We start from the raw sequence: 23437 nt of genomic DNA on the forward strand, positions 1-23437 counted from the left end.
ACTACCTAAACGATCTAAGCAAAAGGAAAGGAAGAGAGTGCAAGACCTTACATAGACAGCTGCTTTCAGCCATTTGTTACTGGATATCTTAAAATACATTTATCCAACCTCGCTAAAAGACACCAAGCCCTCCATGACCCACAGCAAATCCTCAGGACTGTTTTCTCTCCCTCCTGCCTCTGGGGACCAGCCTGCTTAGCAAAGCCTCTCCACACCTGTGTGTTTGCAGGTTGCCAGGGATTTAACTCCTCGTGTGCCACTTCCAGGGGAGCAGATTTGTTCCCCAGAATGCCTGCAGCCACCCAGTGAGCCCTGCTCCTGTCAGTGAGCCTGCACCTCAGTGTGCTGAGCACCTTTGGGAGCGTGTTGTGTGTCATGAAAATCCCCATCACGCTGTTACATGTAAGGATTTATTGATCAGCTTTGGCTCTGTAGTGCTCTACAGGCTCTTAACTCCCAGGAAACTGAGATTTCGAGGCTGGAGGTCTCATCACCAGCCTTAGGTGCATCCTACAGAGGGATTTCTTACCTCACGCTCCTCCATCACTGCTTTGCTCTTGGATTTAGGCAGGCTGAGGACTCTTTGGCAGTTGCCATTACAACTCTTTGGCATCAGTTCCTCCAAGACATCTCTGATATTTGACTGTTCCCCCAACCCAGCCGTGCCCCCTGGAGCAGCAGGATGTGCCAGGGCAGGAGTGGTGGGCGCAGGGAGAACAGAGTATTGGGTAGTGATTAACACAACAAAGAGAGCTGCCCGCCTGCAAATAGAAACACACTGGGTGCTTGCATGGAACAGCATTCCCATCTAATTTTACACTCTGCATATAGTAATAAGACACAACGGGGTGTGCATTAAGCTTATCTTCTGAGAAGTGCAGCAGTAGCTGGATAATGCACACCCTGGAGTGGCTTATTTGTAGTGGACTATGGATCATTAATTTTACATTTAATTTTTTTCAAATCTGTTAAAAAAAACCCTACATGTCTATTCTGTGGGCTGTTATGTAATGTATCCTTACACTGAAAAATATTTTGAAATAAAAACAGTAGGCAAGAGTGAAGAAGAGTTTTGCCCAACTGCAGATCAGAGTTTGGTGCGTGCAGGACCTGCTACGAGCAGGTTCTTTGTCTGCTGATGCAGATATAGAGTGCAAATAATGGTAGTTATGGAAATCTATTCAGTGTTCATTCTTTTCTAGACTTTTCTTTCTTTTTGTGTAACTACCTTTTTTCTACCTTTTTCCCCCCCTAGTTTTTGGTTTTTTTTCCATTTGATCTATGAGCCAATACCCATTTCAGACCGAATCCACACATTTGCATGGGGATAGGACTGACTTTTACACCAGACTGGGAAGAAGTGGTCTGGAGGCAGATTTGCAGGATCTGTTGGGGGAAATGGTTTTGCCAGAATAGCAGTGTGTGGATAAGGCTGCCTACAACACCATTTAAAGCACAGAGGGTGTCACAAAACCCGTTTTGTTATGGGTTTTGTGGAGTGATGTCACTCCAAAAGTATGAATGAAGAACTTCTAAATTCTGCTGCTCCACGTGAGATGTGACTTTTTCCCCTTGTGGTTTATCCCTCCATGCAGGTTCCAACCCTGATGATGGACACCCAGTTTTCAGAGTTCACTCCGGATATCACCCCCATCATGCTGGCGGCTCACACCAACAACTACGAGATCATCAAACTGCTTGTCCAAAGACGGGTGACGATCCCACGCCCACACCAGATCAGGTGCAACTGTGTGGAATGTGTCTCCAGCTCCGAGGTGGACAGCCTGAGGCATTCCAGGTCGAGGCTGAACATCTACAAAGCCTTAGCCAGCCCTTCGTTGATTGCCTTATCGAGCGAGGATCCCATCCTGACCGCCTTCCGCCTGGGCTGGGAGCTGAAGGAGCTGAGCAAGGTGGAAAATGAGTTCAAGGCTGAGTATGAGGAGCTTTCACAGCAGTGCAAGCGTTTTGCTAAGGACCTTTTGGATCAAGCACGGAGTTCCCGGGAGCTGGAGATCATTCTCAATCATAGGGATGATCAGAGCGAAGAGCTGGATCCCCAAAAATGTCACGATTTGGCAAAGCTAAAGGTAGCAATAAAGTATCACCAGAAAGAGGTAAGAGTCACCTAAATGTGAAGGTATTGGGTAAAGGAATTAATTTCTTGAGTTGCTGTGGGTTTGTTCAGTGCTGGCTCTCAGGTGGGATTTTTTGATGTACACAAACCAGGAGGCTCAGGGCACCTTGGTGACAGCGTGAATCTGAGGACAGTTGAGAGCAACAGAACTGAGACTTGCTGCAGTGGGCTGTGGCTTCTACAGCACCAATAATTTCTGTCTCAAAGCTACTTAAATCCCACCTACTTATGCCCCTGCAAAGAACAGCTTTCACACACTTCCAGATCTGCTCGCTCTGAAAGCTTTTCCCAGTGGCTGCTTTTGTACATGAACCCAAAGCTAGAAGGGGCTGCCTGGCTCCTGAAGACTGGCTCCCTCATGGCATGCAGGAAATGATGCAGCACACAATTCATTTCCTACAGCCACCAAGCACTTCCAAGCGCCCACTCAGCACTAACTCAAAAGGGCCAGAGATGTGACAGCAGCTAAAGAGAGCAGGAGAGGCTGGGAGCACTCCCAGAATCCCAGGTCTCCAAGTTACCATCAATCTTGTGAAAGCACTTATGTGGTGCAACTATTTATTTACACCTGTGGCGCCTCTTGATCCTCAGTCCTTGACCCATCTCTGTTTTAGGAACTGAGAAGCATTTCCCAGAAATTCAAACTCCTACCCAAAGTTTCAGAGAGGGAAGCCATACTTCAGCCAAAGGGCACAGAGCTTTTTAGACACCCTGCAAGTCCACACATTTATCAGTTGATTCAATAAAGGCCACAAACCCCAGGAGAATGCTGACAGCAGTTTCATTAGTTAGCTCTGGACTTCCTTTCTCTTTCCAAATCCAGACAGAATTTAGGAGGTGATATATTGCTGTTGGCCAGCGATGTTCCAGGTTATCTGAAGGAGGAATTTAGTTGCTTGGTTGAGGAACTGAATTTCAATGTGCATTACATTCTTCTGTGTCTGGAGAGTGACCTGAGTAGCAGAAGATCCTGCCACATTCCTCTTTTCACTGTCTTCCCCACATCCAGCACTGACCCAGCGTGGTGTGATCCATTTCACCTTCTTGAAGGGCTGCACGTGTCATCCGCGGTGCAAACAGCCAAGAGATGAAAAATGCAGATTTCCTTTCACGTTGTACCCGCCAATGCCAGCCCCTCGATGCAATATGCTGGAGCCAAAGCCTCAAACTTCCTGGGATCCAGCACTTGGCAACTCTCTGCTCTTACTGGGCTGCTCTAGGGGAATGGCAGCTCTAGGTGTCATGTCAGGTTGTTTTTCGCTCTGTGACGGGGTTGGGTAACGCCACGAGTGCTCTAGGGACGTGGACAAGTAGTGAAGAGTTACTCTAGAGAAGGGCAGCCCAGGTAATCAGGTCAGTGTTCATTGAATCTAAGGAAGAGCAGGGGTTCTACTTCTGGTTTTCCACTGGCCTGGCCGGCCCAGGCTCTGCAGCCACAAGCTCCAGGTCACCCCAGCACTGCTCTGTGCAGGTCCCACTGTGTCACTGGTGACATCCGGGTGTAAATCTGTGCCTGCTCTTATCTTGTGTTCAGAAGCTGCAAGTCTGAAGCAGCTCACTGTGTTTGAAATGTGGTGCTGAACAGTCCTGAAGCTTTTTTTTTAAATTTAAATTTTTTAATCACTGCCTGCTTTCTTGACAGTTTTTATCGTCTTTTTTTTTTTTAAGGCGTATTTGACTGAATTCCAAGCATATGGACAAATTCCATGTTTTGTGACATATTGATGACAGTTCCAGCCTAAAAATGATAGCAAATATGTTCTGTGTTGCCAGCTAAAGGCGGTGCTGTTTTCAGGTGGAATACTGGTGGGCAGGGGCAGAATGAATGAGGTTGGGAAAGCAGCTGCTGAACCCTACCATCCCACCTGGTTATTCACAAAATCCTGAAGCATCCTGCAGGGTGGCTGGGGTTTTCTTACCGTAATAATTAGGCCATCGTATTGTGGTAATTAGCACAGCACAAAACATCAAGCAAGATACAAACATCCTTGGCAGCTTCTGATAAGATGAGTAGGAACCTTTGCCAGGGAGACACTGAGAAGTGTTTTTTAATCCTGACTGAAGAGTATCAGACTGAGAGGATTTTTGTGGGGACAGGAAAGAAAATAGAAGCAAGTTTGGTTTTCATGAAAGACGGTTCTGCAGAGAAAAACAGCAGACTTTTAAAAGTAGATCATCATGTTCTGCTGAAGCTTTTTATGTCTTAACATTAAATGGGATTGGATTGGATGGAGAAGGTTTTTACACATTAACATTGACAAAGATAAAAGTTAAATCTCTGGTAGCCTAAGAGAAGAATCCAACATGGACTTTGTGTATTTTCTGGGGTGTCAATTGTTACTGCAGTTTTTAGTTCTTTATATTCAGCACAAAGAATGTGTAATTTCATATTGATTTCAGACAAATTTCCTGCAACTTTTTTCTTTTTGAGTGAAATGAACCTGAAAATTGTTCCCCAAAATATGAAATGGTTCCATTTCAGCTTAATCAGGCAAATAAGGTCAACTTCAAGATTCTTCTCAGAGAAGCTGTCAAGGGGAAAAGGGTGAAGAGATCATGGGGTTTGTCTTACAAAGGCTAGAAAAATCTCCCATTATGTTTTGTTGGGGGTTTTTCCCCAAAAATACCCCTTGGAAGGTACAAGTTTGATTACTCCCGAACATGACAGGTGCAAAATATTTTATAAACTGAGAAATGTGTTGCTCATGAGGAAGAAGACTGTTCTTCTCTGGAGGAGGGCCAAAACAATGGAGAATAAATTTGTTACTTTTCCTGGTTGTTTTTAATAAGCCCGTAAATCCTAAAAGGTAAATTACTGTTTACACAGAAGGAGGAAAAAAAAAAATCAATTACATAGGAAAGATTAAAATGTGCCCTAAGGCAGCTTTGTAGTATATTTTATGGCAGTAAATGGTAAAAACATGCTGTGCAATGTTCTCAAGCTCCCTCTCCCTTCTCATGTGTAGAATGGTTGTGTACTCAGTTTCAACTTACTGTGATAATTTCTCTAGGAGATGGGTAGGACTTAATAGTGATATCTGTTTTCATGGCAGTCACAAAATCTGAGGAAAAAATGAGGACAGCACAAAACACTGTGGAACATGATGAGTTAGACCCAGCATGAACACATCAGTTCCCTCAGTCCGCTGTTAAAGAAATCATTTTCCAAGGATCACAGTAATTAAGGACTAAGAGACCAGCAGGCTTTTCATAGACACTCTGTAGTGTGTGGCATTTGTCTTCATATTATTCCTTTTCTAGTTCTTTTATTCATGACTAATTTTGGAAGGAGAAAGGGTACCGAGGGCCTAATAGGAAAAGGCACAGCTCAGCTGTTGTGGATCAGTCTTCACTGTGCTCTCCTGGCACCAAATTAGCTCTGCATTTGTTAATTTGTTTGCATTTCTAAGAAAAGATAGGGAAAAGTCATCTCTTAGGATCTTGCCAGTCTTGTAAAGCACAGTTGTGTATTCAGGGTATGTGGCTGGTTTAGGAAATCAGAGCAGAGGCAGCATGCAAAGAAAATTTTGATGTCCTTTAATTTTTTTTCCTTTGCCAATAATGTAAAACATCCATAGTGTAGCAGTGAGTCAGGTCTAAAAGGGCAGATTTCTGCTCATATTTAACATTCTGCTGAGCCACAAGAACAGCAATACACGTTCAGCTTATTCCTGCTTTCCTGCTCTCCATCACAGGTCATTCCCATCTCCAAAACGAAGTGAAACATCACAGTAGTGGGGGTTTTAATGTGTTTCTCTGGTGCTGGCAAAGTGCTGGGCAGGTTTAGTTTATGTGTCTGTAAGAAGTCTACACAATGCAAGGCACTCAGAAAAAACCCATTATTTTATCTATGACTCTATTGCTTAGCACTTCCACAGAATTAGATCAAAGGAGAGCACAGAGAAATTCCTTCTCAAAAACCCTTAACCTCCATATCTGTTCCTCACTCTGCTCTAATCAATGGCAGGAAAGGACAGAAGTAGAACTGTTTGCTTGTCTAATTTAAAAACAGTGCTCTTTGCCGTTTTTTTCTTCAGGATGAAGCTTCAACAGCTTCAGTCCCTTTTTTTATTTTTTTTTCCCAGGACATTTACATAGACAAGCACCTCCTGAGATGCAGTTCTGAAGTGAATGAATAATCATTCCTGCCATGCCGCATATTTTTCCGCTGTGTCTTGACTCTTGTCAACTGTGTGGCTGCAGTCAGAAGCACAGCATCCCTCTCCAGGGAGCATGCATAAACCTGGGAAATTTCTGAGGGCACTTCACTTAGTGTATAAAAAGAGCTTATAAAAATATCAGAGATGCATGAAGAATGAAGTGCGAGGTCTGTGAAAATCAAAGCTCCTCGCCCGCACCTTTTTTACCCGATTTGAAAGCCATTCAGGTATCTTGATGGATGGCCACAGATCTTTCTTTGCTTGCAGGCAAAGCTCAGTTATTCTCCTGTGGGTTTGTCTGTTTTCTTGCCATACTGCCTGGAGGAATAATGATTGAGGGCTGAATATTTGTATTGTGCTCTTTAAAGGCACAATGAAAAGTCTTGCTTGAGCCTGCACAGTAATAAAGAGGCTTTTACTTCCAGATTTCTAGAAGGAAATCAGGTTGTGAAAAGATCTTTATTAGGGACTAGGTGAGGGAAGCAGAGCTGCTCCCTGTGGAAGCTTTTCTTGGTTTCCAGTGATCTGGAACACTCAAATTTCTTAGTGTGTTCCATGGTGAGGATGGTGTGGTCTGTCCTGTGCCACAAGCCTGCATGTAAGTTTAGGGATTTCAAAAGCACTGAGTGGCCAAATGTGACCTTTCCTTTTCCAACAGCCATCCTTTCGTTTGTTCATTGTCTGAAGCAGTTTCCATCTGGTGTATGAGCAGTTTTCTCTCAAACTCCATCCCAGCAGCACTTGACCACCTTGGAAAATCTTCTGTGAGCATGGCACTAACTGAGCTGTTATTGACAGCCTCAGAGACAGAATCTGGGGTGGCAGGTGGGGAGATTTGTCTATATTTGTGCCCTTAAAAGAGCCATCCCTGCTGATCACAGGTGGTGCATGACTCAGAGCCCCTCCTCTACAGGCTTGTGCAGTTGCCAGAACTCTTTGTTCGGTTTGGGAAGTTGTCACAGAAATCTAACCTGTACAGCTGCATCATCGTGTTACAAAAATTAGGACAAGTGGCACTTAAATCTTAACTCCTCTCCAAACTTGGAAGAAGAAATAATACTCAGAGGGCTGATGGTTCAGTGGTTTGACACAGTGGACTGGAATTTATTTGAGGGAGCAGCATTATTTGGTACATCGTTCACGTAACGCCGAAATGTTCTCGCTTGATGAAGGTTAGCCACATACTGCAGCTGTCACGGAACAGAACTGCAGAACGCTGTCTTTTGACAGCAAAATCATCTCTGACTAATCTTGTCATGCACCAACTTGAAAAAGCACCCTAAGACTGGTATGTAGGTCAAGGACAAGGACTTGGATTGCATTGTGGTGATGTGTAGTGGGCAGAAAATGCCAGGATCATTCTTTAAGTAATTTTTGGTGTCTTGTGCCTCTTACTTAATGATCTCCTGGACAAAGATGGGAAATATGTTGAAAGCTAAAGAGGTCACCACGGTTTTAACAGCGTTCAAGAGTGATTTAGTGGGTTTGACAGTTCCCTAAACTTCATGTTTCCCATCAGTCTTCTTGCCAGCCAGAGAAGAGGCTTGGGAAGCCAAAGCCAAAGTACAGGACATGATTGATGGGCTTTCTATAGACAACAGGAACTGGAGAGGACAAGTGATGTAACACTTGTCCTGTGTGTTGTAACAGCCAAGTGTTCAGCGTGCCCACAACTGAAGGGCTGAAGTGCATTTACAATCAGCTTTATGTCAGTGGAGAAGAGTAAATCATGTTATTTCATGCTTTGAATGACACTCTGAAGTAATAAACTCCGGGGGAAAACTGTGGGCATGGATTCTCTCATTTGGACTTAGAAGTGATCGTTGTTATTTACCTGATTTCTGGGAATTTCAACTTCACTCCTGTGGCTTAGAGAAGCGAGTTATGAAGCTCCTTTCAGAAAAGAACTGACATTTGCACATTCCTCTCACCTCATGTGTAAGTCAGGTCCATCACCATCTCGATGAGGTGACTGAGAACAGTCACCACCTCACAGGTGGCTCCAGGAGAAGTGAGATGAATACATGGGTTTGTCATGGCACCCCCCAAACTGAGCTCTTATGCACAGTGACATTTAAAAGCTCTGACTGCAGTTGTTGTTCTTATTCTCTTTAAAACCCAGCAGGCTGAGCAAACTTCCCTCAGCAAAGAGTTTATTCTGCCAGGGTGATACAACCCAGGAGCAGGGGTAGCCTTTGGGGGCTCCCAAGGAGGTGAGAAATGTTTGTAGTGTGCTAGTCTGCTCTTTTGTGGATATTGGAATAAATTTACTCATTCAGGAGGAGGTACGGCAGAAAGGAAAAGGAATCCAAAATTACACAGTTTCAGTGTAAATGTGTCTCAGGTCAGAAAGGAAGCAAAGGAAAACTAATTTTGGGACTTTTTATTAACACTAATCGGGTAAAGTAGCTATGTATTTAAAAATACTCGTAAATGACTTTTAAAATTTTCATGTTTGCTTTACTTATCACTTATTTAATGTAAATGTTAGTAATTCACTAGAGAGAATGAGCCCAGCCTTTTACTTAAAAGTCAATATGTTCCCCACTTCTGCTATAGCCCCTGAGAGCTCCCAGTATTCACTGCCAAACTCTGTAACTCCTGAAGTGCTGCCTGAAAGAGCACTCAGGAAATGCTGATAGATTTGTGTCGAAACAGTTTTTAGTCTTTTTCCCGTGCTTCTGTGTCTGATATCCCCTGTTCAGCTCTTGGGGTGCAGGTATGTGTTGGGAATTAACTCCCTGTGGGCTGTATTGCTCCCATTCAGCACTTCAGCACTCTGCCTTTGGAAACCCAGCTCAGACCTCCTGCATCTTTGTAAGAGAACTGTATGCTGGGATGTTTGCTGGGATCCATCCCTCAGGAATTTATTTATCAGCTGTAGCCTTGAGTAAATGCTGAAAATTGTGGTTCTGCTGAGCTCTTGCTCAGGTCTGGCCCAGAGGAGCCTGTTCTGCTGGGGTTCTCTGCCCCTTGCCTGGGTTCAGAGCAGAACTTAATGCACCTAAATCCTGCTGACACAGGCCATAAATACAAACCTACAGCTAAACACACATTTAAGCACTCAGGGTAGAGATGGATTTAATTTCAAGCTTAAAGACTTTATAATTGCTTCTTCCATGGGTTGGTATCCAGGATTTGCAGCATCTGTCATTGTCCAAGGATATGTGGGACCTTTTAATTTAAATATTGAAGCCAATCCAACTTGAAGGTGTTAAAGGCATGAATTTTGATGGAACAGTGGCAGGATTTTAGAGGTTATTCACTCTTTCTTTTTGTCAGCATTCACCTCACTGCTGAATTTCCAACTGCTATCACTTAAGCTGAGTTCATGTCTGCTACCAGCAGAGAGATCTATTATGGATAGGAGACCTTTAGTTGAGATTCATGTGTCATCATATTTTAAAATATTTTAAGAACAGATTAAACTAAATTCCTGTCTAATTTGAGGCCATATGTTCATCTGTGGAGGATCTGGAGTTTGTTTTATTCACCAGCTGAGGGTTTGAGCAGTTTGGGTAGCACTTGGTTTCCTTGAAGGGCTGGTCCAGCTCAGCTGTGTGATCTCCTCCATGGCAGGAATGCTGCCATTTGGATTTTCATCAGTGCTTCACTGCTGCTACTCACAGCTGTGGTTTTGATAGGATATTCATCCTGCAAAAAAACTCTTATGTCTCGGAAGTGTCTGATGAGGAATGTTGAGTTGTGTAGTCCCTTTCCCTCACATCACACAGCCCTCAACCCAACTTCTTTGTCTCATTTCTCCTTTTTTTTTTTTTTTCTCTTGCAGAAAGTACTTAATTAACAGGATGAACAGCCATTAGGTGTTTACCCTCTGCAGCTCACACTTCTGCAGCAGAATGTAAATAACTTTGCAGTCATTAGCAAGGTTGAACTTTAAAAAGAAATGTGCTACAAAAGAGGGTTTTCTTATTCATCTCACTGTTTGCAACACTGCAAACTTGAGGAAGCTGGCATTTCTTATCTGGAATATGTGGTCTCACAAGGCTCACTGGCTGCAGGCATCAAATTAGGCCACACAGAGTTTCTCTCTCCTGTCTTGGGCTAATTTAGAAATGAGGCTCTTTGACTATTGCCCACTGGAATTTCCCTGAAGAGCAATTGGCCTGCTGCAACCACCACATTTCCATTCTTCCTCAGAAGATCTTGTTCTTGGTAAAAATGGAGGCAGAGGGGTTGGTGTGGCCCTGGAAACGTGTGGTGCTGCTTGAGAGAAGAACAGCAATGGCATTTTTCCTTTTCATGGGAGACAGGGATTCACAGGGAATCTGCATTCTCACAGACCTCTCTAAGATATGCAGCTGCATCCGACACTGCACACAAGCTGCAAAATCTAGCTCTGTTCCTGAGAAAATCTGCCTTTCCAAAGGTTAAATAGCTTTAATTGTGGAGGGCAGTGCCGTGCAGTATTACCCTGTAGCCTTGCAGGTTTGAGATGCTCTGGGCTACAGTGATGGTGGTGAGGCCTGACCTTTGAAAGGAGTGTCAGGCAGGAGCCAAAGGTCATTTCATGGCTCCCATGCCGTGCTTGGCTCTCACTGGTGACCTCTGTGGGAGCTGCTGGAGCTGGCTGATAGAAGAACTCAGTCCTGCTTATTAAGACAGAGCTCTGCAGTTCCAAATTAGTGGTTATTCATCTATGAAGAGGATTCGCCCTCGCCATCCGCAGCAGGAGCACAGACGAGAACTCCAGCAAACTCCAAACAAGAGGCTGTTGGCAGCAGTCATGATAATCAGAATAAAGGCAGAGGGATGCTGTGCTCAGCCCCTGTGATGTCTATCAGGGAGCTATTTCAGTTGCTCCCTGAGGCATTCACATCTCAACCCATCTGTGTCTGATCCTAAATTACTTATGACTGCGAGAGATCGGGGATTTCCCCATAGATGAGGGGAGGGGGGGGTGGAAAATAATTTCTGTGTTTGACAGCATTCAGAAAACATTTAATTCCCGAGAAGTGGAATTTAGGTGACTTAAAATATCAGTAAAGATTAGTTATTAAGGAAAAGACACTCCATCCAGCAGTTGCTTTTTTTCCCCTTAAAAATATCCCCCTTGGTATAGGATTAGGTGGCAATGAGCGTGATGAACATTGAAAATGAAATTCTCTAATAGCACAATCCACCTGCAAGCCAAATGTTACACAAAGACCCTGGCAAGGCTGAGAGAAGAAGAGAATATAAAAGACTTTGTACTGCAGTAATCTCTAGAGTGCTTCCCAACTAAGACTGGAGTTGCTGATCTCATTTCTTGGAAAGGAAAAGATATTATCCCCATTTTCAAAAGCCAGGAGACTGAGCACCTTGTTCATGGGTATCTCAGGGGTGTTGTGCTCACAAGGAAGGACTCTGAGTTGCATTTTATCTCCCTGTGATCTCTGTATTCACCTAGGGACAGGTTCTGCTCAACAGGTAATGGACAAGGAGATTGTTTTTGGGATTGGCTCCTCTGGAAATGCATCTGCAGGTGGGGACCGCCCTGGACAGTGTTTTGTACAACCACAGGATTTGGTGCCTCTGTGGTGATTTAACCCCAGGCAGCAGCTCAGCCCCAGGAGCCACTCGCCCACTCCTGCCGGTGGGATGAGGGAGAGAACTGGAAGAGAGAAGTGAGAAAAGCTGTGGGCTGAGATAAAAGCTTGAAACAGGTGCAGCAGAAGCCATGTGTGCAGGCAGAGCACAACCAGGAATTCATTCACCGTGTCCATGGGCAGGCAGGAGCTCAGGAGTGACTTGAGGAGACAAACTACCCCCCTTCCTCCTTCTCCCCCAGCTGTGTGTGCTGAGGGTGATGCCACAAGGTCTGGGGTAGCCCTGGGGTCAGCTGGGATCAGCTGTCCTGGCTGTGTCCCCCCAGCTCCTCCCTGGTGAGGGTGAGGAGCAGGACAGGCCCTGGCTGTGTGCAATCCCTGCTCAGGGATAACTCAGACATCCCTGGGGTATCAGCCCTGTTTCCAGCACAGAGCCAAACCCAGCTGCTGGGAGGAAAATTAACTCTACCCCAGCCAAACCCTACACAGCATCAGAGGTTCAGTTCCTGCATGCACTGAACTGAGCATAAATGCCACCTCTTGGTGACATTTCTTTTCACTGTTGCAGCTGTCAGAACATTCTCCATCCTCTCTGTGAGGTGATGTCTTGTGCTGCTGTTTGTGGTAGAGACTGGAGGCTCCTGTAATGCAGCAGTCCTTGGATAAAATGCTTGTCAGGTGTTGGAGAAATAGTGTTTGACAGTCATATATTCTCTTACAAGAGCTTCTGGTGCAGTGCATCTGCCTGTGACTCTGACCCATACACAAAACTGGGACAAAATGCAGGTTTTTTTCCTGCTTTTTGTTGTGCAGAAACTTTAACTGGTGCCAAATCCTGTCACACACAGTACATTCATGTGAAATGATAAAAGGCTCTGATATACACAGGCACTATTTCAGGCTGTGGCACATGAAAGGCTTTGCAAAAATGTGAAAAAACACATTTGGGGTTACTTACGTGGAAAATTAACTTTCACTCAGGAAAAGCCTTGGTAAAAGTAGTGCTGAAGATGTCAAGTTGCTTTTCCAGTTCTCTGCTCTGCTATTTGCAAAGTAGAAATTGCCTTAAGTTTATGGAGAAATTTCAAATTATGGAGGATTACAAAAGTTCCACAATATTATCAGAGTTTCAGGGTACTTCACACCTGAAAGAAAATATTTTTGTATTTTGTGTGCATTGATTTAGCACTATGACTCCTAGACAATCTTTAATAAGTTGAGCATTCAGTGGTTTACTCTAGTCAATGAATTTGGGGGTTTAGTTTAGTTAACAGCACCTAGAAGCAAACTCACCAAAACCCAGTAAATTCTTGAGGCAGCACACCAGTGGCTTGGTTTGCTTCTTCATTATAATTCAGAATTCCAATGTTTCTGTGCACTGGAAATTTTGTTTTTCAGCCAACTGCACTACTGGAGATAAAGCACCAGTGCTTAGTGATTTTAAATCTGTGATTAATAAGTTGGACTAATACAAGTTAGTAAAAGTCAGCTTTGGTAAGTGCTTGGCCTTACCTTTAATAAACACAGCATTTGATGGTTTATGACATTAGGGAGTCTCTTTGTGTGGTGTGCTTAAATTTTCCTTGGGCAATTTTCATTGAGGTTGGGACCAGCTTGATTGGAAAATTTAATGGCTTTTTCCATTTCCATTCCCTTTTGCCAATCTGCTCTTTAAAGCTGCTCTTTCATGATGTGTGAATTTGTCTCCATTTGAAGAACTAACATCAGATACAACTGAGAAAGCAGATTTTAGAAATGAGCTATTAGGCAGAGAAGAGGCACTTTTAAGATGCTTGCAAGTTGCACAGCAACCAGAGGAACATACAGTCATTTGATTTCTCAAATGACTTTGACTTTGACTCAAGGGAAAAACAGTTTTATTCTCCCCTCAGAGCCTTCTATCATATGTGATAAAGAGAAAATGTGTTTATAACATTTTCTCCCTCAAAAAAAATTAAAAAAAAAGAAGTTGTGCCTCATCTCAGAGAAGCTGCAGCATCTCCTGCCCTGTGAGTCACTGCAGAACACATCCAGTAACAGCTCCTGAGCGGGATCTTGAGAAAACAGAGCAGTGTAACTTTCTTTGTGTTTTTAAACACAAAGCGCTGACCCTTCTGAAATCAGAGTTAAAACACAGCCAAACACCAATCGCTGCCTGCCGGTTTTCCAGTTGCTCTGGAATAGTTTCTCTTACCTGCCCAGAGAAGCTGTGGCTGCCCCTGGATCCCTGGAAGTGTCCAAGGCCAAGTTGGAGGAGCTTGGAGCAACCTGAGATAGTGGAAGGTGTCCCTGCCCACAGCAGGGGTGGAAATAAGGTGAACTTTAAGGTCCCTCTCAACCCAAATCATTCTGGGACTCTGTGACTTTATGATCATTCTCCCCATATATGGAATTTTACAGTAATATTTTCTCATCACTACAAGCAACACGTCTTGGCTTTTTCTGGAGACCATCACCCCATGAGCTACGGCCCATTTTCAGCTGCTGCATGTGCTGGTTGATTCCAAATCACACACTCTCCTGATATTATTTTCCCAAGCCTACTCTGGAGTAGAGTGTCTTCAGTTATGTGCCAATGCAGGAGTCATCAGAAACTTATTGTTGTAATAACACATCAAAATCCAGCTTCATAAATGCCAGATAGTTCCCTTGGAGATCTTATTTTCAGTGCTAGTGTGGGTCATTCCATAGATTTGAACTAGACAGTCCAAAAATGGTCGGATTCTGATGTAAACAGCCTGTTAAGACACATAAAATATATTACCAAAATCTAAAAATACTTACAGAAGTGAATTACTTTGTCAGTACAAGCAACTAATTTGTCCTTTTGTTTGACCTTGGTTTAGTCATTTTTAACATGGCAATGACAGTGCTCTGCTTGTTTAGAGCACTCTGAGAACTGTGCTTAGAAGTCCTCCTAACACTGGGCAGTTTTTGAGGTGTATTTAAGAGATTTGGGCGTGGACTAAAGATTTTTGAAGAAAAACAGAGTTGTCTTGGTCTTGCAGACATCTCTGGTTAGTTCTGGGTCTGGAAAGCATTGATAATCATGGTCCTGTCCAGGGAAAATGATGAACATGAAGTCTAGCACTGAATAGAAATATCATGGCTTGGCTTGTTTGGGATGAGAGCACCCTGAAGGAGCTGCACCCTGAGCATGTGTGGTGTGGTGTGGGTGAGATGCACTAAATCACCATCACAATGCTGTTTTTTACAGAGTGAAAGTGAACTGTCAAATGTCACTTAGATTCCTTTTGGCCTCTGCTTAATCCCTTGCATTTTGCAGCTGCTCTCTTGCTGAACAGCCAGGCAGGGTTCCAAATGTGCAGTCCTGCTTCCCACCAGATGTCACCTGGCCACACCTCACGCTGCTGTTGGCTGTCTCATGCCAGCCCAGCCCACACACACACATTGCAGCACTCCACACACTCTGGGAGACGTTCTCCCTCTCACACACTCTCAGAGCTTTGCACCTTTTCCCTCCTGCCTCATCCTTTAGTCACTTCTTTAAGATGCTGACAGTGACTTGTTTGAGGCGGTCAAAACCTGAAACATTCTGAAAAGGAACGTGCTCCAACACATGGGGAGAGAAACAGCTTGTAGTAATTCTCGTGGTTGTTTTTGCACGAGGCTGCGTGTGTGGTGAGTGGCTGATCTGCAGAAGGATGCTGCAAGCAGAACAAAATTTCTCCCAAGAGAAGGAAGCTTAAATCCTACATAGAAAGAGTGAAACTTCCCTCCTTTTTTCCCTTTATCTCTAAAATATACTTTTCCAGCCCATAGCTGGCCCCAAAAGTAATCTGAGGGTCTGCGTGGGCTCTAACACATAAGTGAGGGGGAGTGCACGTGGAGTACCAGTCAGTAATAATTTAATAATTTTTCTTTGTTTCTTTCTCCCCAGTTTGTTGCTCAGCCGAACTGCCAGCAGCTACTAGCAACGCTTTGGTACGATGGCTTTCCAGGATGGAGGAGGAAACACTGGGCAGTGAAACTCCTGACCTGTGTCACCATCGGACTGCTGTTCCCCGTGCTATCCGTGGCGTACCTGATTGCACCCAAGAGCAGGCTGGGACTGTTCATTAAAAAGCCATTTATCAAGTTTATCTGCCACACTGGCTCCTACCTGACCTTCCTGTTCATGCTCCTGCTGGCGTCGCAGCACATCGTCAGGACCGACCTCCACATGCAGGGGCCACCTCCCACCATCGTGGAGTGGATGATCCTGCCCTGGGTTCTGGGTAAATCCCACACCTGATCCTGTAAATCCCACACCAAATCCTGCCCTGGGTTCTGGGTAAATCCCACACCTGATCCTGTAAATCCCACACCCTGGGTTCTGGGTAAATCCCACACCTGATCCTGTAAATCCCACACCCAATCCTGCCCTGGGTTCTAGTACATCCCAAACTCAATCCCACAAATCCCACACCCAGTCCTGCCCTGGGTTCTGGGTACATCCCACACCTGATCCTGTAAATCTCACACACAGTCCTGCCCTGGGTTCTGGGTACATCCCACACTCAATCCCACAAATCCCACACCTGATCCTGCCCTGGGTTCTGTTCTAGGTAAATCCCATGAATCCCACACCCAATCCTGCCCTGGGCTCTAGGTAAATCCCATAAATCCCACAGCTGATCCTGCCCTGGGTTCTAGGAACATTCCATAAATCCCACACCCACTCCTGCCCTGGGTTCTAGGAACATTCCATAAATCCCACGCCCAATCCTGCCCTGGGCTCTAGGAAAATACCATAAATCCCACACCCAATCCTGCCCTGGGTTCTTAGGTAAATCCCATAAATCCCACACCCAATCCTGCCCTGGGTTCTTAGGTAAATCCCATAAATCCCACACTTGATCCTGCCCTGGGTTCTAGGAACATACCATAAATCCCACACCCAATCCTGCCCTGGGATCTAGGTAAATCCCATAAATCCCACACCTGATCCTGCCCTGGGCCCTAGGTAAATCCCATAAATCCCACACCTGATCCTGCCCTGGGCTCTAGGAACATTCCATAAATCCCACACCCAATCCTGCCCTGGGTTCTTAGGTAAATCCCATAAATCCCACACCCAATCCTGCCCTGGGTTCTAGGAACATACCATAAATCCCACACCCAATCCTGCCCTGGGCTCTAGGAACACTCCATAAATCCCACACCCAATCCTGCCCTGGGCTCTAGGAACACTCCATAAATCCCACACCCAATCCTGCCCTGTGCTCTAGGAACATTCCATAAATCCCACACCCTGCTCCTGGAGGCAGCACAAGGACCAGCCTGGCTTATTCCTCCCAGATCAGCTGCGGGAATGCAGGAGAGGGAAGATAAGCCTCACTCTCTGCTGATAATCACTGACCACATCAGCATCAAGTGCTCTGATATCAGCAGAAGGAGGAGTGTTGATTGTCTGAAGTTACATGTGAGGCCATTATTGCAGTCTGGCTTGGGCAGAGCTGGGGAGAGGAGGAGGTGTCTGTGTGCTGAGGGGTGTTCAGGAGAGGCAATGTGATGGGATGAGGTGGGAGAAGAACAGAGAAGCCAGCTGGGTGTGTTTTTGATGAGGGAGGACTATTTACCCTTCCAAAGTGAGCTCCAGCACAGCAGCAGTGGGAACCTGTGAGCTCCATCAGGATCCTGATCCCTCCTCTGGTTCACTCCCATGTCCCTTGCTGTGCCACCAGCATGTGGCACCCCTGGGAGCTGGGAATGTCACCAGGCACTTTGCTCATGGGCAGTGCTTTCCACACCTTTCTCCTGCTTTCCCACACCTTTCTGGCTCTCCTGCTTTCCCACAGCTGCTGGCTCCCCTGTCCTGGTGACACCAGGACACTGCTCCTTGTTTCTGTGGTCAGGCTGGCTCTGTGCTGAACAAACCCAGCTGCTCCTGGGCCAAGCCCAAAACTGCTGATGGAAAATGGGGAAGGAAAGTAAGAGCTGCAAACATGTTCACAAATCACTTTGAATGGTGACCCAGGGCACTGTGCTCCTTGCACAGCTCCACCACCAGCTCCATTATCTGATGAAGCTGATTTATGCACTGAAATGCAGGTGTTGGTAGAAACTTCAGAGTAAGCTCAGGGGGTTAAATGTCTTTTCTGAGCTTAGGTCATATCTTCACTTTATCTTTAAATTCATGGTTAAAATTGAAGGAAATGGTAGCATTTCAGTAAAATTGATTTGCAGATGAAAGAAGGATAATCTATTTTAAAAAACCTTGCGAAAGCACAATCATATCAAAAAACCTTTCTTACAGCTGTCTGTTCTTGAGTTCCTTTGTTTCAGATAAATGGAGATATTGTATGACTGTTTATTAAATAGAGAAATTAGAACAGTTTCACCAGATTAAAGGCTATTACTTACAAAATATTTTCCACTATAGAAGGAGAGAGAGCAGGCACACACAGCATTGCTGTAGCTATAGTAACCAGCAACGATAACTCACTATAAATACAGTGTATGAGCTCTTCAACAGGCGCCTCTCCATTGATTTATTTTATTTTATGGGTTTGCGTGCATGCAAAGACCTGGAGGCAGCTGTAATAGGATTACCTGGCTGGCCCTGACATTTTGCTTGTGTGGCCATTGACCTGCTGGCTGGCAGCTGAGCAGCTCAGATTGATATTTGGGGGCGTGCAGCAGTTCATTGCAACTTTGCTGCTCTTCAGATTGAATGGCTTAAAGTTGAGTTGCAAGCAGCACATCAGTGACCGCTGTCAATGTGTTTGTGCTCTCTCTCCTTCTATAGTGGAAAATACTTTGTAAGCAATAACCTTTAATCTGGTGAAACTGTTCTAATTTCTCTATTTAATAAACAGTCGTACAATATCTCCATTTATCTGAAACAAAGGAACTCAATATCCTGTCACAATATCCTGTGGTTAGGCAGGGGCAGCAGTTTGGGTAATTATATTGGTAATGCACCTGGAGGTGAACTTTGTTTTGTTTTGTTTCCTCTTCACACATTTCTGGTTTTCATTCAAATATAATGTCAAGTGGGTAATTCAAAATACCTGGGGCTCTAAAGACATGTTTCAGAAGCATTCAGGGCACGAAGGGGCTGCCATTTGTTTTTTGATGTGACTTAGGTTTTCAGAAATATTTAAACAGTTCTACAAGAAAGGACACAGAAGTTACTTATAATCAGAACTGTGTCAGGTGGGTTTAGCAGTCTGGTGATGAATTTCAGAAGCTGCCCTTCACCCTTTCAGCTGCAAGGAGGTATAGAGAGCATTAGCAAGTGCCAAAAATCACCAGAAGGCATTTCAGGGTTGACATGAGGGGCTCTGGCCGTATCCTTGGGAACAAACAGCTTACAAACCCCACAGCCATATCTGACATGAGGTGAGTCACTGCCAGGCTGCAGTGCCCTGCTTCCTGCTGAGTCTTACCTTTCCTCACAAATAATTCCTGTGGGCTTTTTCTACAGCAAGAGGCATCAATAGAGTGACTGAGCAGAGGATGGATCTGCTTCTTCCTTCTTTGGGGTGATATTTCCTGTGCTGGCATGCAGAAGCTGGTTCTGGTGCTGCTAGAGAAAGTCAGGGAAAATCAGTGCTGTCCAACAGAGCAATGAATTGCTCAGAGTGTCTGTGAGAGCAGACAATCTATCAGAAACTATACCAAATACAGCTGCTTGAAGAGTTTATTCACGTAGAACAAATTTCAGCTGAGCCAATTCACTCATCCTGGTTATAAATAACATGTGTTTCAGGCAGTCTCCTCATGTGCATATCTGGAGCCCTGGGTAGGAAACCAAGGTCTTTTTCAGCTCTCTCCAGACTGCATTCCCCACAGACTTGTAAAATGTCTCATAATCAGCAGCATTGTACTTTGTAGAAGGCAGGAGGGATGAGGCGTTTTTTCCAAGCTGTTAATTTCAAATTGTCTGGTATTACATCATAGGTATATACACAGGGTTTTAATGGCAAATAATGCCTTGTCATGGCAATGAACTCCCTTTCTTTCTACAGGTTTCATCTGGGGAGAAATCAAGGAAATGTGGGATGGTGGATTCAATGAGTACGTACATGACTGGTGGAATCTGATGGATTTTGCAATGAACTCCCTCTATCTTGCAACCATCTCCCTTAAAATTGTTGCCTATGTCAAGGTACAGTAACTTGGGAGAGGGAATTTGTAATGTGCTGGTGAGAGCTGTAGTACACAGGGTACAAACTGTTCAAATCAAAATCACAAAGCAGAGAAAATAACAGCTTTTCAAGCAGTCCAGTTTTGGAAATTCACCTGGAAAGCTGTTTTGTTTGGAGAATGAACAGCCTGCTCATTCTGACTCTTTGATTAAAAGTGCAATAGATTGTTTGGGCACTGGGGAGAAATTTCTCCACTTTCTGTGCCTTTTGTAGCTACTCAGTTGCCAAAGCACTTTGTTTTCTGTGTTGGCACTGGACCTCCTTCAACAATGCACAGCGAAAACAGCTTTTAAATAAAATGGTAAAGGGAAAACAAGAACAGGGTTACCTGAAAACTTCTAGAGCCAAGCTTTATAATGTGTAGCCCTGCAGATCTGGAGGCTAGTAATCAAAAGTTTGTGGCAGGTCTACTGAGAAGAGCAAGACTGCTATTAGGAGGCTTCTCTCTGATAATCTGATATACAGGGGTCAACTGACTCTGTGCCATGTAACCTCTGGGCAGGGAAATGACAAAGAAGCAAGCTGGGGCTTTAACACCCTGTAGGTTCTTCCCTGTCATGTTCCATTTGTGGTGAGAGCCCACATCAGAGCTCATCCTCAAAAGCACCTTCCACATTTATAAACTTCTGATGCTCCAAATTAGCATATGCACAGGGTTTGAAGTCAGGGGATGGCCCGAAGCACTTTCCTTCTGTCTCCCTTTTTCAAAGACAAGACACAAAAGTAAAATTCCTTATGCAACAGCTCTTTGGCTTCAGCTGGAGCTTCGTGCTTGGCCTACTTCTTCCCTTGGTATGAATCAGCAGCAGCTTCCCTGCAGTCAGTGAAATTACTCAGGTGTAAATCAAGTGACTGGGATCTGCTCCCTGGCCACACCTGCTCTTCCAAGGTCTCCACTTCTGGCAGCCCAGCTGCCAAAAACCAGGACAAGCACTTCCCCAGAGCAGCCTTGTTTAGTCCTGCCCAGCAGGCAGAGTGGGAGAGAGGAGAAAACTGCACCAAGCCATTGACTCCGAAATGCAAACAGCCCTGCTACGGGGCCTTTGTTAAATCCTGAAGGCTGCAGTCGTGGTGAGTCAGATTTTCAAAGGGAAAACGCTTTTAAGCTGGTTGCTGCTCCCTGAAGAGGCAGCTCTGTAACAGCATCAAAGCAGGAACAGATTATGTCTTTTATTCTCCCAACATTCAGAACCAGGGAGGAAATTACAGACTTGAAAGGTTGGTCTTTAAACCACAAGCAATACAAAAAAAAAAAAAAAAGCTAGAAATGGTAAAATACACAGACAAAACTTAAAATGTTACCAATCTGGTTCTTCCTCACACAAATTACTGTGGAGCTGCGCATCCATGGGTTTGTGCAGTCACACACTGGGATTTAAACTTGCAGCCAAAGCACAGGTACAGAGGAGGTGCAGCTCTGTTTGTGTTCCCTGTAAGAGCCACAGAAACGTGCAGGTCAGCCACAAAACCCCATGGGGCAGCACACAAAGGAGGGCTGGCAGGAATAAATGTGTTTGAGCCCAGATCAAACCCTCTGGGGTTAAACCTGGCCCAGCTCAGCCCAGCTCCTGATGAGGGCCAGTGTCAGACAATTCTGAGAGGTGCAGAAAATCTTCTGAAACACGTGGTCACTGAGGCTGCCTCTGCTCCGCAGCGTGAGGGTTTATAGCGTTGATAATGGCTTCAAAACATTTTGCAACATTATTTGTTATTTATAGAACAGCCCTGAGCTGCAAGAGGCTGGGATATATGCCAATAGACCATATTCTAACACTTCTTAGAACTTCAAAGGATTACACGGACATTTAACTTTCTGCCAAATATCAGAAAAAATAAATTGCATACTGACACTAAATGCTTTCCATCCTTGTTTTTATGTGAAGACATTTTTTTTTCCCTTGGTTTGACTGGTTCCAAGACCTGGCTCTAATATTGTCTGATACCAATGGAATCTTCAGGCTAATTATAGGGTAGAAATACTTTCTTAATCAGTTTTCATTTGCTGCATTGAATTATCGTGTAATGAGGAAGGGTAAATGTGACAGCACGGTGTAATTTATTTGTACTATTCTGTGTACATTTCTGCTGTGTTTCATCTTTTGAACAGACCCCAAACCAACCAACTCCAGCCTTCCCAGATCAGCAGCTTCATTAGATAACTCTGAAATCTGCTGTTTTCTGTTACCTGTGATGCCAGGCTGCTCTGAAGATTCTATTTGCCAAGCAAGGAGATACCATCAGTTCATAAAGAACCTAAATATGACCTTAATGACCTAAATATTGCTTCAAAAAGAGCTGGGAGACACAGAAGAGTGTCCCACACCTCTTTTTAAAGCATTATTAAAAAAAAATATTAAATACCTTTAAAAATATTAATACCTTTAAAAATGGTATTTTCCCCATACCTTTATGTGCAATCTGTACTAAACCTTAGCAGAGAGCCCTAGGCTGCTGTGTCCAGCCAGCCTGCAGAAGAGAATTGGGAATAACTGTGCAAATCTGCTGTCCAGGCTTCCCAATCCCACTCAACCACCCCCATTGCTGGATATCCACAAAAAGTTCACCTCTCTGCCTGTTTGTAGGCTTTTTAAGACCCATCTTCAAATCAAGTTAACAGGCTCAGGCCATGATGTTCATGTAATAAAGAACAGTTTGGAAATGTCAGAAGCAATCCGAGGTCATGCTGAAATGCCTTTGTATCATGTCTCATCTCCTTCATACAGGGGGATGGTTTGAAATATCAACCTGCTTTTTGCTGAGCCCTTGAAAAAATTGGGAGCTTGTGTATTGGACCTTCAGATTTAAATAGAAAGTCTCTGCAATCTTGTCTGTCAATGTGATATTGGTACCATTTCCTTTCCAAAGGTACCAGAATTATTTTAGGAGCCCTAAACACGCTGGTTATGGTTTTAGCTGGGTTATTCTGAGCGCAGTTCTACCTTTTTACGCATGCTAAATGAGCGGAGACAAATGTTAAAAGGACAATTATTCCTTGATGTTAAATGTCTTTGACTCCATTCTCTGTGCCAGTGTCGTTAAGCCAGAGCAGTTACATTTTACATTTCACAGAAGCAGAGCAGTTACATTTTACAGAACCAGCTCTTTTGTGCTACCTGCTCGCATCTGGCCGCACTTTGCTCCGAAAATGCTTCGGCTTTTACAGCTACATTACAAACCCAGTTAATGTTGTAATTGATGCACTCAACTGTACCCAGTGTTTCAGCTGTAATTAAGACCTCTGCTTTAGCAACTCTCCTAAAATTGCCATGACAAATTAACTAATAAGAAAATTAATACGAAAAAAGCCTTTTGGTTCTGGCTCTTGTTTTGAGATTACATGGGAAGGAAAGCATCCAATAGTTCACTGCTTTTCTTCTTCCCTTCCTTCTCCCTCCCTCCCATTGTTCCTGGAATGTGCAGAGTTTAGAATGAGCA

The 23437-nt window shown here is 44.4% G+C and overlaps 1 protein-coding gene across 2 annotated transcripts in view; it reads left to right on the forward strand.

The window, feature by feature from the left end:
- The window catches only part of TRPC5 (transient receptor potential cation channel subfamily C member 5), a 100742-nt gene that overhangs the window by 43559 nt on the left and 33746 nt on the right, over nt 1–23437 (forward strand). For both annotated transcript variants that reach the window (XM_030272901.4, XM_030272902.4), the window contains exons 3-5: nt 1596–2117; nt 15748–16084; nt 19823–19962. In XM_030272901.4, the coding sequence (XP_030128761.1) occupies nt 1596–2117; nt 15748–16084; nt 19823–19962 (999 nt within the window). The remainder of the gene's footprint in view (nt 1–1595; nt 2118–15747; nt 16085–19822; nt 19963–23437) is intronic.

Source organism: Taeniopygia guttata, chromosome 4A, assembly GCF_048771995.1.
Source record: "Taeniopygia guttata chromosome 4A, bTaeGut7.mat, whole genome shotgun sequence".
NCBI lineage: Eukaryota > Metazoa > Chordata > Aves > Passeriformes > Estrildidae > Taeniopygia > Taeniopygia guttata.